We start from the raw sequence: 16,147 nt of genomic DNA, 5'->3' as shown, positions 1-16,147 counted from the left end.
TTTTTCTTCATTCTTACCATTTTGGTTAGCAAGCACGAGAATACAGTTTTGTGCATCAATGCATAGTAGTTTTTCTCTATATTAAAAAATGAAAATATAAAATACCATTCCTCTGATACTCATGTATATTGGTTAAGTTATTGTTTTACCCTCTTCTCCAAAATGCACGGATAACTGTCTCCTTAACATTTTTTTTCTTTCTTTTACTGAAATTCGGATACACTGTTTCTTATTTCTACTTCACAAGTGTTTCTTTCTTTCTGTTCCTTTTGAATTGATTCCATTGATTTTGGTTTCAAACTCTGTTTTATTCTTCAGTTGCAAGTTTTTCTTCACCCTTTTCTTTTCCATTTTAATTTTTATTATTTTATATTTCATTAATAGTTTTAATGAATTTTTTTTTTCTGTGTGCTCTTATCTATCTAGATTTTAAATAAAATGTACAAAACTATTCTGCTAGCTGAAATGTGTCATCATTTTTCGGTCTTAGATGAAGTTATGTAAAACATTCTTTAAATAAATACAGTATTTTCATGTGGATATAACAATTTACTATTGAAGAAAATAAATCTCCCCCAATGCTCTTTGCACATTGTAATAAACCATACTATCAAATTCTTAGTAAAATGAAACAAAAATTACTATTGTATATTAATTAAATGAGAGCAGCATCTAGAATTCACTAAAATTATCTTTCTCCTCCATCAGTAATAAATCTTAATAATAAATCTTTAAAAAATTAATTTCAGTAATAAATCTTAACAAAATTAAAATCTTCCTGTACCCTACATTCACTAAACTTCATTTAGTTAAAAGTTCTATACCACTTAATTTAAAGTTATGTTTTCTTATTTGTCATATTATATAACGTGTGTATGTGTATGAATGTATATTCTTTTACGTGTACCAGTCACTGACTATGACCATGCTGGGACACTTCCTTCTAAGATATAGTTCATTATATCAATCTCAGTATTTTTTTTATCAACTTAAGGATGGATGGTAAAGCTAAACTCTTAATGCACATGGGTATAACAAAATACCACAAAATATTTTGTCTAATGCTTTACCCATTACTAATACATATATATATATATGTAAAGAATTACTTTACACACGCATGCACACTTGTTCATTTCCAAACTTCTGAAAATGTGTATGGCCAAGGGGAAATATTAACTTTGCTTGGAAGGACGACCAGCTGTAGAAAATTTGCTCAACAAATTCCATTTGATCCATACAAGCATGGAAAAGTAAACATTGAATGGTGATGATGTATAAATTACAGCCAACACTCAGTTGGACAAGACTTGGTGATATATATATATATATTTATACCATGCTTTTGCTCATTACTTTAGGTGTCTGTCCATGTCATGAAAAGACATAAACACTTTTTCAGCCTTCCTATATCCAAGATGTGACAGCTGAGGGACAGTATGATGTACCAGCACTATGATGGTACTTTTTGCTTTTTTCTATGCCAGAGGTATTTGGCTTCAGAGCACAGAAAACCAGAACAAATATCACAAAGCATTTTATGCAATTCCCTAATGATTCTTCCAATCAGCTGTTTTAAAAGTGAAAATTATTATGAATTCCCCTTGGAATTTTATTGTAACTGTTGTTTACAAATATTTACAGATTGAATGGGAGCTTTGTTATGTGTGCTCATACATATACATACACACTTGCTTTCATGAATACATGTGTGTTAATACTTTTGGAATACTTCATTTTGATTTTATTTAATTTTTCTTCTCTTCCTTCTTTTGAATGGCTTCTACATTTCTGATTGATTAACAAATTAGATTTCTATGTATATGTGTGTGTATATGAGTTCTATCTAACCCTACTAGTTATGCATATGTTTTGCATATCGCACATTCTGATGCACTTTATTGGTTGAGAATTCAAGATGTTTGCAAACTAGACTTCCCTTTTTAGAAGTCCAGGGTATTAAATTTTTGGTGTTGGAGTTGGTGAATGAACGGAAGCACGTTAATTGAATAAAAGATTGATAAGAACATTACTAAATGTTCATAGAATATGACAAAAAAAAAGTCTTTATGCAAATGTTATGTACTGTGATTTCAGGCAAATTCTCTGGATGGTTGTCCCGGAAAACTTCTATATGGTAGGTTTTTGCATGCAATATGAGCTGATCATTATTCTAGTGTGTGAAGATGGACGCAATCTTGAGCAGACCTATTGTAAAATTTCTGGTGAGCCTGCTGCTATGAAAGGCATGCTGCCTGATAACAAAATACTTGCTCAGTTATAGTGTTTGTAAATAAACCAAAACATTGGATCATTTTAAAATCTCTTCTTCACCTTAATCCCCAATTTGTTAAATATTTAGAAATGTATGTTGGTGGCAAAATATGTGATATGGTGCTATATAAATTCCAGTTGTGTCAAAAATTGTTTTAGTAGAAAGGAACTATATATATATATATATATATATATATTCCTAATTTGTATCTATAAACATTAAATTACCAGGAAGGCTAATACTATCAGTAACATTCCAAATAACTAAGTTTAAAAACTAAATTTTCTAAAAGGTAATTAAAGTTTCTTTTGAAATTTTTACTGAAATATTTGGTAATAATTGTGTGTGTGCGTGCGTGCCTGCACACACATACATGTGTGAAATGTTTTCTATACCTGGCCTTTATAAATAAATAATACACATTTAAGATATCCAAGGTAGCTTTAAGATATACATTTAAGATATCCAAGGTGCTAAGGTCAGATTGTTGTTGTAATTGAAGTAGACTGCTTGCTTTAATTTAATACAAGACTTTCTTTGGATTTTTGCTTTTCAATTTTTAATTTCCATTTTGTATTTGCTTCCAAATTTAGTTTAATCATAGCTTATTTTTTTAGAAATATATTTCCTTTTTTATATCATCTGTGTTTGACTTAACATCATATCTAATTGAAATTCTGAATATTATATTCACTTACAAAATTTTATTAAAAAGCAATTTTTTTTTTTTCTGAGGGATATTTAAATTTCATGAAAAATTTCTTTTCTGTTGACAACAATGCTAATATGTTAAAATGATTACATGATGTGTTAAATAGATCGAGTTCAAGTTTTCTGTTGCTGTTTTTTTTTTCTTTCTTGTGTTTCTTCTGAGTTACTAAACAGAGCTCTAACCTCTGCTTAAATCTACATTTTCTGTTGAAATGACTTAGAAAAATGTTTGATAAATGGATTTAACTGAAGTTTTCTGTTGCTGTGTTTCTAATTTCTATAATCAGAGCTTTTTTTTTAACTCCTCTCTAAATATATCTACATGTTCCATGTAGACTTAAATATTACTATTTTGTATTGTTTTAATTCGCAATCTTTGTCACTTCATTGGCAATTTGATGTCAGTGAGTGCTATATCTTTTATCTCTTACTGCAATCATATAATTGGATAAGCTATGCCCAGTGTGGTTTATATTATATATGTATATATAATGTATGTATAAAAGCTGGAAGTAAGGTATTTTTGAAGGAACACATTAACTCTCAAGATACTAAAATTAGCTTCCTGATTTGACGTTTAGTTTTCTTATTTACGTTTGATTTTGGTTGAGTTGTGATAGTTCCACCTACCTTTCAAATGATTATTCTTCATATATTTCTGTGTACATGAGAGATCATGTAACTGCATAAATTAGTGTTAGCATTTTTAACATAGGAAGCTAATTAGAAGTAATAATTGATGAAAAAAAAAAACAATTTGGGACATTAATTTTTTTTCTTTTTCTTTGCAAGTACTGGAAACAGCTCCTGACAGTTTCCACTTTTATTCTGGGCTTGCTCAGCAAAATGTAGACTTCACCTAACAGTTGTACATGGTGTAGCAGAGAAAAATAGAATTCTTTAATAAATTATTCAGGGAAAAAAACCCATGTACATGAAAAAAAAAGTTACTGCTAACATAATTAATCTCTGAAGTATTAAAAATTTAAATAGACAACATGCTCTTGGTGCAATATGTCTGAATAAAAGATTGGATGATCACAGCTGGAAAGCCAATGTGATCATAGGTCTACTCAAGACTGACCAGGGGTTGGATGACAAAGTGACTGGAAGAACTTATCAGACATCTAAGGCACTTATGAGTATTTTTATGGGGAAACATATAAGACATCACAAAAGAGTAAAGATTATCTTGCTCTCTTACAAACATTACTTATCAAAAGCTGGAAATCAATCAGTTTTTTAAAAAGTGTGTTTGTTTATTTCTGATTTTGGTCCAAGTTATACTATTCATATACTTAAACACTCTCCGGAGTATATGAGTATATGAGAGACTTCTCTGAACTTGTTAAATTATTTTGTTAACATTTCAAATGACCTGGTACTTGTCCTCTCACGCTTAGGAAAGCAATGAATTTTAAATTAGGACATCTGCCAATGAAGGAACATTTATGTACTGCTAGAAATAGCTGCCAAATCCTCCATAAAACCATCTAAGGGATATATTGTGTTGTTCAGTGTAGTTTGTTATATAGAAAAGGATGATATCATCATGGCTTGAATGCTTGTAATCACTGGCTTACTTGAGCTAAACATGACACTATGGCATACAACCCATGAGATGTAGTCATGTATCTTTATACATCTTGACAGATTTCATTTCTATCAAAGAAAAATAATGTAACATTTATCTTGATTGGTATCACCTTTGAAGTACCATTAAATTTAGGTGGAGAATGTATTTTATTTTTTTACTGGTTTCAGTTATTGTCCTCTAGGGCACTGCTTTCTGGGATTTTTGGTCAATTATAGTAACCCTAGCACTTGTTTCGGTGTTATTTTATTGTTCTATATTTTTTGCTGATTGGCTAAATTAACATTCTGGACTCAAAATTAGTCTTGTTTTAGCTGGTTGTGTTTGTCAAACAGATACAGACACACACATATGAATGTGTATACATGCATGTGCACACGTACACATATATAGGATGGGTTTCCACTCAGTTTCTGCCTACCCTGTTCCACTCATAAGGTATTAATCTGCCTATGGTTATAGTAGAAGACACTTGCCCAATCTGCTCCAGTGGGAATAAACTTGGAACTATATATTTGTAAAGCCAGCTTCTTAAACCACACAGCCATTTCTGTGTCTGAATATATATATATATATATATATATATATATAAAGCATGTAAATTAGGCTTGTTTCTTTTTGTCTAATATTGTAGATAAGCATTTCTATTTTATTTCTTCACTGATGACAATTGTTCTAGTTTTATCTTCAGCTTTACTGCTAGTGTACTTAGGTTTGTTCTCACATTAACTGTTCTAATAATAAAATTGTTCATTCTTACCTGTTCAGTTATCATTTCCATACTTGACTGATCAGTGTGTGTGTGTGTATATATATATATATATATGTATATATATATATATATATTATATATATATATATATAAACAAACACTAGAAATGTTCGATAATGTTTTTCTTTGTTTACATTACAAAGTTATTTTAAATGCTGTAGCAATAAAAAATGAAGTTGAACTTTCCTTTGACCAAAACAGTTAGTCCAAAACCACCACACACATTCCCACTCCATTTAGATATATATAAAGGAAAGCAACAAATGGAAATAATTCTCTTTACATTACTTGTCAAATGACTTTTTATTTTACTTCTTGACTATCTGATATCACAAATGTTTTCAATAATGAATGATGTTATTAGCCTTCTATATTCTATGAGCACTTTGATGAAGGGTCTGTAGTTGTTGCTTGTCTATAATAACTTAACAGATTTATCTAGCTACTATAGCATACTCATATCTGTCTGTTGCAGATTACAGACATTGACCAACAACAACAACAATCAATAGGATTATTGTTCATTTTGAATTATGTTCTTATTATCAATATTTGCATTCCACAAAGTGAAGAGCTAGCAGAATTAGCATGCCAGGCAAAATGCTTAGTGGCATTTTGTCTGTCTTTACACTCTGAGTTCAGATTCTGCCATGGTCAATTTTGCCTTCTATGTTTTGCAAGTAGTTTAGAATGTCTACGATGTAAAAATATGACCTATTTAAGCCATACACCTCTACATAATGGGTTTCCACAGTTTCCATCTACTAAATTCCACTAACATAGTATTGGTTAATTGAAAGCTATAATAGAAGACTCTTGGTACTGTGTAGTAGAATTGAACCTGGAACCATGTGACTTGTGAAATGAACTTGTTACAAATATAGTCATTGAAAAGATTAAACTTGCTCTGGTATCACATCGAGCATACATACATTTATCTCCCAGTGAAATCTTTAATACTTGTCTCTTCAGTCAATGGTTTATTTATGCCTATTCCTTGTGGCAGAAGGGGTGTGTGCTTATTTCTAGCTACTTTTAAAATGCAAAAGACAGTGTTGTTGTGAAGAAGTCTAGAATTGAATCCCATAACACCCCAGTTTGCTTTTGCTGCTTGGTTATATTTTCAACTTTTCAATGTTATTAAAAAAAAATAATAAATAAGGCAATCCAATTCTTTTCTATTGCCAACTGTCATTTCAATATTTTGAAAGTTTCCACTATGCCATCATTATACCTGATTAGTTTATTGCTATTTTAGAAACAACATTTTTAATTGTTTCTCAAAAATGTTTGATAATTTAGTTGTAGGAATAAAAGATGTTGAGTGTCACAGACATCCACACAAACCTATCTACCATATGGGCCACCTAGTGTGTGAGTTTTGTTAGAAACTTTAGATTTTCCCATGAAACATATGCTTCCAATATGTTTTCCATTTTACTCTCAACAGGCAACAAATGTAGTTAACTCAAGGAGGTAACACATAATCTATGTCTCCCCCATCTTTCTCACTCTCATAGTGTCACATTCAATGTATGAAGCACTGCAACAGTCTGAAAATATTACTGCTAGTAATAATCCAAAATATTGATGCCTAACATAGATATAAGGTCTCAGATTTAGAGGCGAGTTGACAGTGTAATGGTATTTAATGATTTCCCATGACCAGAACAGAAGTGAAAGTTTCAATCAGGAGTTTATCCCTCCCACTCTACACCGATTACTACACAATAATCACAAGTATCATCGACTAAATATTTGCTGTTTCAAGCTCATTCAGATTTAAATAGTAGTCTTTAGAATGTGAACAAATCATTATCTTCAAACAGTCTCTGCTAGTTTTACTAGTTTTGAAATAATATTCTGCACAAATATTTTAATCAATTTTCTGAAAGATTTTTTTGTACTATTAGTACTATAAATGAGTTAACTATTAAGGTTTTAAATGCTAAGTGGTATTATAGACCTGATAAGCACTAATCAGTGTATTTGCCTTCTTTTGGCCTCAAATTGATGCTTATAGTGTCTATTATTACTATTGATACTCCTACTATTGTTGTTACTGCTATACTAAAAAAATGATAGTTTTATTTTCTGAAATTGATCCAATATGTTGTGTTTCTTTACAAACTGATGTGCAAGAATATACCCTATGCTATGTAACCATAGCAGACCATCTGTATAGAGTGCCGCTATTTAGAGAAAACAGACACCATGCTGGTAGTAACAGCTAGACAGTATCTAACACTTGGTTCTTAAAAAGACGTATGCTCTGAATACATTTCTCTCTATATCTGTGTATGCGCTGTTCACAGATGTCTTGTGCATATATTAAATTTTAAATGTGACAATGGATATATCTGAATTTATGCATCCTCACACACACTAGCTCATACACACACATACATACAATATTGATTTCTTATGTAGACATAAGATTTGTAAGAAAGCTAAAATGAAACTACATGAAGTCCATAACTTCCTCAAGTGCATTAGCAATCAGAATGGAAATAAAATGGTTACAAGAAATGAAAACTTGATTGCAGACTTAACTTGCCAGGAGCTTACCTTTAATTTATGATAGTTTTACATCTTCCTTCCCAACCTCTCTCTCTCACACACACGCAAACACATATATATACATACACACACTTTTAAAAGAAACAAATCAAATTAACTTGGAAATACTTTAATTAGATTATTTGATAGAGGATCTAATTCTGTATTTCTTTCTCTTTCACATATAAATATGCCACCACAGTTCTTTCCCAGATAGTGACATATACGTACACACAACACCACAACCTTTTTGTTGTTGTCAATCACTCACTTTTTCTACACTGATTTGCTTTATACACAGCATATTCACTGTAATAAACACTGTTTTAGTGGTTAGCATTTTGTCCCACTTAGAATTAGATCCAGAAGATAGCAATCTATCACTATGGCACAAATATGTTTTTATTTTACTTTGTTGTTTTTTTTTTTTCGTTTTTGGTTTTTGTTTTTACTAGTGTTGTGATATTCCAACTGGAAATATAACTCCTTTTCTTTCAGATAACACTTTTTTTTTAAAGTTACTATTTTATTAAACTAGATTGGCAACTAAAAAAACAGATTTTTTTTAGAGGAAAAAGGAAGTTATAGTGTTCATAACTAAAGAGACATCACAATTACAAATTAACATTGAGCAATAGAATCTGTCACTGGTTGAAACTGGCCACTACGGTATTTAACAACATGATAATAATGGTTCCTCACTTACACAAGGCCACAAATTGTAAAATGAGATTAGGACCATCTCATACACAGCTACCACTAATTTTTTTATTTTTAATCAAACCCTAAGAGGTAAAAGCCAAAGTTAATCAGTGTAGTGTCTGTACTCAGAATGCAAAAAAAAAAATTAGATATTTCTTTATCATTTCTTTCCCTATATAACCTTGAAAATAATAGTGTAGATGATTGTTTTGTTTTGAGGTGGTCTAGTAATACTATATAGATCAGTCACAGGCAAACTATGGCCTGCAGGACTTTCTCAGTGTCATCCTTAATGAAAATACTTTGAAATGTTTTAGGTGTGTGGTCCATTTGGTGATGAGCTTTGTCTAATGAAGGTTACTCTTTCCTGCTATAGATACTGTATTATTTTAAATTATTGTATGAAATACACAGTAAAGTAAATAATAACAGTTGTAAACAAGAACTCATTGGTTGAGGTGTTCTGAGGTCTCTCATAGATCTTCTTTTTATAACTGAGATTTGAAATAATCTCTTTATATAGGAATCTATACTGAGATATAAAGAATAAATTTTTATCTTTTACAACATTGTGAGTTTACCAAATATTCAACCAATCAAACTTCCAAGTTACATTTATAGGTTTTCACCTCGAGTTGAATTAAATCAGGAGGGTACATCATTGTCTACTGTTGTGGCAAGAATAAGTTTGAAACAGTAAAAATTACAAGTGCCAGCAATGGTTGAATATGACTGTTACTAAGATATTGGTAGGACAAAATATTATAGTATAGAACTGGTTAATTATCTGTAACTTCATTTTAAATATACTGCCTGCTTAACAAAGAAGTGGTGACTACTATTTTCAGATAGCTGGGCTATATCCAATACACTACTGTTCTAATAATTGACTTTGATATAATTAGAACCTATGGTCTTTTGGACAGTAATTTAGAAGCTTAACTATACAACTGTCACGTCATTTTCTTTGTAAAGATTTGCATCACTTGACAAAAATATGGTGGGACAAGTGGGAGGAAGGGTTAAACTTTTGAGTTTATTAATGTAATTGTTGGTCTATCTTCCGTCATTAGCTTGCCAGAAGGTACATTTTAAGATTTTTGATAATTTTTTTATTTACTTTTTTTTCTATATTCATGACTAAATGTTTATGTGCAATAAGAAAGGTAACTAAATGTTGTAATTCCATCTAATAGTTGTCACAAGTTTATCATCTCATTTGTACTTTTGAAAATGCAAATGTGACTATATATTTTAATGATGTTTGATGTCATTTATTTGTGTTTATTTTCACCAACATTGTATTCACTGTCAACGAAAGCTGTATTTGTATGTAGTTAAATATAATCAGTGTCTTAGGTGTGTCTTAAAGTCTACCAGTAATAATCTCACCCTAGATGTCTTATCACATCACCTTTTGATGTTATTACAACAAATATGTGATAATGTCATCTGTTCCTAGAGGAATGGTTGTTGTCTTTAATATTTTGTAGATATTTGTGTTGGATTATTTTTAACAATAATAGCTAGCTGTCTTACTGATCCTATAATATACACTGACTACTGTATAGTCTCAAATGAAGTTAATTGCTTCATATATACATTTCTCCTTTCTTTCTTTCAACAGCTACATGAATTTTGCATGTTATTAGAATAACTCTAGTTAATGAATGATAATAGTCATTAATGCATGTTTTTCTTTTTAATGCTAATTTAATTTATCTAAGAAAATAGAATCTATTTTGATTTAAGCCCCCTGCCTAAAATATACATATTTCTTCCAGTGGCTGGCTTTTCTCTTCTGAGCTTATACTCTTAGATCTTTTACTTCATTAAATATGTTTTCAGTCTGTATTCTATACTTCTGGGTATTGGTTCTTCAGTGCTTATTGATTGCTATTCAATAATTACAGCTTAAGCAATTCATAGTATCTTCTGCAGCCTCATTAATATTTTTGATGATTTAATAAAATAGAACATAACAATAAGAGCTGGTGAAGTTGTAAAAATGATACTGACATTATTATTTTCTTCCAGTTTTATCTTGTTCTTGGTTGTATAAAGGTCACACTAGCATTGCACCACCATTTTTTTTCTCCATATGTGGATAAGAGCATCAAAGAGGGGCAACTTAGCCTTGAAACTGCAGTTATATAAGTTGGTCGGTCATTACACAGATTGATAGCTGTCAATACTTAGAACTTTGAAAATACTTTTTTGTCTTACAACAATATACAAATGTTAAATTCCCTGAATTGAAAACATAATGTTTCATGATAACCAGTATCTTTTACATTATTATTGAAATCTTTATTATAGATTTTTAGGTTGAGTCATTGGACTGCAGCTTTCAAGGGAACCACCAACAAGGCTTCAGTCAATTATATAATTTCCCACTATTTATTTCATTGATTGTTGAACCACTCTATATATTTGAATTTTTACAAAGTAAAAGGTTGACTGATTTCAAAGTTTCAGTTTTCCAGCTGTCATCAGGCTGCCTGATGACACTTGATAAGCCAAAACTTTGAAGTCACTGTCAACCTTTTCCTTGTCAAAATTTTGTACTCTACTAAGAAAGTATTGTGTGATCCCTTATTTTAATGTTAAATTATTTTTGTCTTGGTCATCTAGGTCCAGCTTATTATATTATCCACCATTTATCTACCACATAAAATTATTAAAGAAAAAATATTTTAATTAAATGAATCTAGTGTTAATAACTTTAATTTAAATGAGTTCAACATATACTAATTAGTTTTCTGCTAAATAGAGTTCATAAAAATTTAAACTTCACACTTGTTTCTTCTACCTCTTAGAAGAAAAGTCTCATGTTAAAAAGAAGCTTGTAAGAAACAACCATACTTCAGCTAATGTTTGCTGTTTATTTAGTAATTATCATTAGTGTTGCCTTATTAATAATCATTTTGTATTAGTGAGGTGTCTCAAACAGGTCTGTTAATTGGTCAGTTTTGTGTCTTAGTGAAAACTATGTTCTCTGCTTTAAAGATTTTAAAGGTCAAAGGTCTTTCTCTGTTTCACAAGTGAAATTTTAAGGTTTATTAATATTAAAAATATTAAACTGCTTATCAGGACATTGTAATCTCAATAATCAATAATTAACATCAATAATATAGTTTTAAAGTATTTTCCACTCAAATTAATTTTGAATAATCATAAACATTTATCATGTGTTTCTTTTAATTTCATCATGAGTTTTATTTCATGTTACTAGATTTGTTTCATTTTGATTTTTGTTTCAACATCATCATTCATTGAATCAAAGGAGAAAAAAAATCCATTAAATTCATTTTGAAGTTTATGAATTTACTATTGTATATTTGTCATGTCATGTTATGTCATGTTTGTATGTTATTGTTATGCTCACTTACATATAATCCCACCAGAATGTTCTCCCAAACAATTTTGTATATCTACCACTTGTTCTTGTTTAAATTTTTAAAAATAATGTTTTATATTCATTTTCAATACGACCCTCAATGGAATAGATTTTAGAAATTTTGATGTTCTCTACATTGTTGCAGAAAATGTTTATGGCTGGATTTTTTTTTTTTTCCTTAAGAGTGAAACTCATTAGCTAGGCAAACTGAAAGAGCAGAAGTTATATACTTTGTCCAGAAGAAAAACAGAAATGTTATGATAAGGTTTGAACTATATCATTTGTAGTCTAGAGCCTTTAACTGGTATTTTGCCTTGCAATAATCAGTATATTTACTTAATTAGTTGCCCTTGTGTAGTATTATGAAATAAATTTACTATTTATGCAACTTTTACATATTTACACTGAAAGCTTCATAAAGTAAGTGTGCAAGCTTTTATGTAAATACAACTATTAATCTATTAATTAAATATTTCAGACTTTTGTTTGTGTCTTTCTGTACATTACTATTCAATTATCAGTTGGTTATGTATTTTACTGTATATTTATTTTATTAATTTTCTCTGCCTTTAAACTATGATATATTTGTTTTCAGAAAAATTAATGAAAAAGAATATGCCTATGTCATTTCGTCACCAGCAAGAATTATGGAAAAACCTTCCTGCTCATGCAACACTTCCTCGGGGCATGACCAATCCTACTTTGTTTGAGAGAGTACCTCACACATCAGCAAACAAAAAACGGAGCTGGTTTCCTTTTCCTGGCAAGAAAAAGCGTTGAATCCAGAAAATAGTTTTTGCAATGTGTATATTGCATGTAAATAAAACTCTGATATTTAAAGAACAAAAAAAAAAAAAAAAAAAATCCCACCAAAATACAAACTTCAAAGAAATAATAACAACAAAAAAAAACTGGACAAAAATAAAAACAAAAAGAAAATGAATGTAAAAGCAAAAGTAAACATACCAGAGTTGTGATCTTCCACCAGAACTGGAGTTCTGACTGTGCTTCTCTCTATATAATATTGCATGCCAAGTCATAAATTATATTAAAAATAAAAAACATTGCTTGGAAGAAATTACAACAGATTAGAACAAAATTATGATAGATTTAAAAGATCTAGAAGAGTTCAAAATATTTTGGAATATGTGCTGTTGATTTCTGGCCTTTGAGTGACATGAATTCTATAGAGCTTCTTCAAAAGCTCCTGACACCAATTCAGCTACATTGTCATTAGAAACTGAGGACAATTAGAAATTTGAAAATGTGTTTCTGAGGGGTGAAAAAATTTTTTATAATCATGCCCCCCACCCTTCCCTCTCCAAAATTATATAGCGAAAGAAGTTGCAATATCTGATTTCCCATTTGAAATATTGATGCTAAAAATTTCTGCAAAATTTAAGAAAAAAATTCAAGCTGGGTATGGGGAAATTTAGGGACCATTTTTTTTTATTATTATATAAATTGTTAAAAGTAATAATGACCACTATAAATCTTAACATTTTCCTCCTTTCCCCAAATATCAAATTACCAGTTTCATAATTTAATTTTCAATATTTGTGTCAACTGTTATCATCAACAAAAGTACTCTACTTACATTGCAGAGACTGTGTGTGTTCGACATAAGACTTTAAAAAGAAACTGTACTTAATTTTTAGTTCATTCAGTAAAATGGATTATCTTTCTTATTGCATACTTCAAACATTCAGCCAAAGAAAAACAAGGAAATGAAGCTATTCTGATTTTAACTTGGTAGATTTTTTTTCTTTCCTTTTTTGGTATGTATGCAAGGAAGGTGAATGGATAGGTATGTATGTGCGACAGAGAGAGAGAGGAATCGAATTAGAAAAGAAAAACCTGCCTGATCAGATTCATTGCTTTTTGTTTTTTTGAATATATATATATAAAAAAAAATGAATATTCTGAATGTTACTCCTTTCATAGCAATATGTTTTCTATATACTACACAAACATTTTTCTATGTGGTAAGCAAAAATCAGGTGTCATTATTTGTTATTTTTCTTTAATCACATTTTATATTTTAACAATTATTTATTTTCATTTTTATTTCTTCTCATTGCCCTTAAATATCAAACATGAAAGGTTCTTGACTGAATTAGAACACAACTGCTGATCTTATGGTGCTGATGAAGAGTTCACAAAAATAAGTAAACAACACAAGTTATTTTTGTGTGTGAACCTGTAAAAATACCTGTTTAATTGATAACAAATGGATTTTCTCTCCTCCTTTAAATCAATTTTTAATTTATTTTTCTTTCGATGTTTTATGAAAAACTTCTCAATTCCCCGCCCCATCAGGTATATTTATGAACATAACTGAGACATGTGCCTTGGCTATCTCTTCCAGTTAACAACTCAGCACAGATTATCATTATTCTTATTACTTATATAATTTATTCACTGGCTTGCTCCTCGCCTTGTGCCCATACGGTAGCGATTGCCGCCTTTCGCGAGCCTAGGGATTTAGAGCTTCCAGCTAACGGAAAGCTAAGGGAGATAACTCTCCTACAGTGAGAATTGGTTCCTTTTCTTTTTAATTTATATATAATTCTCATTTAATTTCTGAGCTTCCGTTTCCTTATCTAGTTGTGTCTGTGATAGTTACTCTTAATACCAAAAGCATAGACTACAATTTTAAAATATTGTTTGAAGCATTGTTTAAATAAAAGTTGATTACCAATGCATTATAAAAACATAATAGCCTATAAACTATATTATTAAAATAATAATTAGAAGTTAGACATTTTGAGATTAAAATGCTTTAAACTTTTAGTGTATAAGCTACATGATGCCATTGATAATAATTTTTAGATTATTCTAGGATATATTTATGGCAGACATTAGAGTAATGGGTTCTTTCTTGATTAACTGTATGCACAACCAGTTTCAACTTCTTAGCCCTTTAGCATTTAAAACAAGCTATATCTGGCCCCAATATTCTACCTGTTTTCGTTCAAGCCAGGTAGATCTGGCCTTTCACACCTACCTTACAATGTCATTCTGAAAATAGTCACATCAGCAGAATCTCAAAGCTACATGATAATGCATTGATTAATTCAAAACTGTTTCAGTAATATTATAGTTGACAGGAATCTGAATCCCAAATGGTTAAATGAAATTAAAGTGACTTGATTTAGAACATCATGTATTGTAAAACATACTTTCTTTAAATGTTATATTACCATAGTTCCTTGGAATTCTGAATGACTAAGAAAATGTCTGATTGAGCATTACAGTAAAAAAATTTTTTTTTTAAATCATATTTGAATGATTGTTACCAGGCAAGCTTTCGTAGCATGTATTATTGCCATGCAGGTCACTTCATAACAATTTAGGTGTGATAATTAGAAGTGTCAACAAAGGGAAATTCTGTTGAGAGAAATCCTTGGACACATCTAATAAATATATGTTTGCCAACTTTTCGTCTTGAGAAGTCTTAAATCTATATTGCTTTCTAATGTAGGTACTGATAGGTCCAAAATGTAATATACATTTATTTAATCTTACTTACCATCATGTAATATAAGCATAATACATTTTTTTAAGATTTCTTGGATAAACTTAAATCATCAGGGATTCAATTTTTAAAATGTATCTGGCTGTCTGTCTTTTAAATGTTAAGAAAATTCATTTAACAGAGGGAAATAAATCTTATAAACTTGCTTCACTGAAAGTGAACATCTCTCCAATTTGCAGTACTTTATTTTCTAGTCTAGTACAGAAATGCATATTACTATCTGTTCAGAAAAGTGATGCCTTTTCAAATCAGTTTTTATTGTATCTAAAGACAAAGAAAGAACCAGTTTCAGTATAGTTTGATAAACTTTCATATCAGTATTTATTTGTCAAAACATTTTCTGAAATGCACTCATCAAAAAGCAAAAAAAATATTGCTTTGTCAACAAAATCATAGCTAATATATATTTTATTCTGCTTTTCTGGCACAAATTTATCACCCCCTCCTATTTCAAAATCAGAATTAAAGCATAAAAAATCCCTTCACAATGAAGTGTAATTAAATTCCACAAAATTATTCCCTTGACAAATTTTATTAAATTTCAGATTCATGTAAATTTGAATGTTAGGTAGAAATGTAAAAACTTAATGTACAAT

The 16,147-nt window shown here is 29.9% G+C and overlaps 1 protein-coding gene and 1 long non-coding RNA gene across 8 annotated transcripts in view; both read left to right on the top strand.

Moving 5' to 3' along the window:
• The window catches only part of LOC115210255, a 757,977-nt gene extending 742,699 nt beyond the window's left edge, over nt 1-15,278 (top strand). For 4 of the 7 annotated variants that reach the window (XM_036502024.1, XM_029778737.2, XM_036502021.1 and 1 more), the window contains one exon: nt 12,609-15,278. In XM_036502024.1, coding sequence (XP_036357917.1) covers nt 12,609-12,793 — 185 coding nt within the window. In that variant the 3' untranslated portion in view covers nt 12,794-15,278. Of the gene's footprint in view, nt 1-2,097; nt 2,226-6,802; nt 6,829-12,608 lie in introns of all 7 variants that reach the window. The other 3 variants (XM_036502022.1, XR_004998729.1, XM_036502023.1) reach the window with 3 other exon arrangements.
• Nucleotides 6,835-11,291, top strand: LOC118762975. The gene is made up of 2 exons (XR_004998730.1): nt 6,835-7,115; nt 8,544-11,291. It is a non-coding gene; the product is annotated as an uncharacterized LOC118762975 (long non-coding RNA).
• Nucleotides 15,279-16,147: the final 869 nt, after the last annotated feature.

This window comes from Octopus sinensis, linkage group LG4 (genome assembly GCF_006345805.1).
Source record: "Octopus sinensis linkage group LG4, ASM634580v1, whole genome shotgun sequence".
NCBI classification, from domain to species: Eukaryota; Metazoa; Mollusca; class Cephalopoda; order Octopoda; family Octopodidae; genus Octopus; species Octopus sinensis.
The sequence above is the reverse complement of the archived record's forward strand: the minus strand, read 5'-3'. Positions and strand labels throughout refer to the sequence as shown.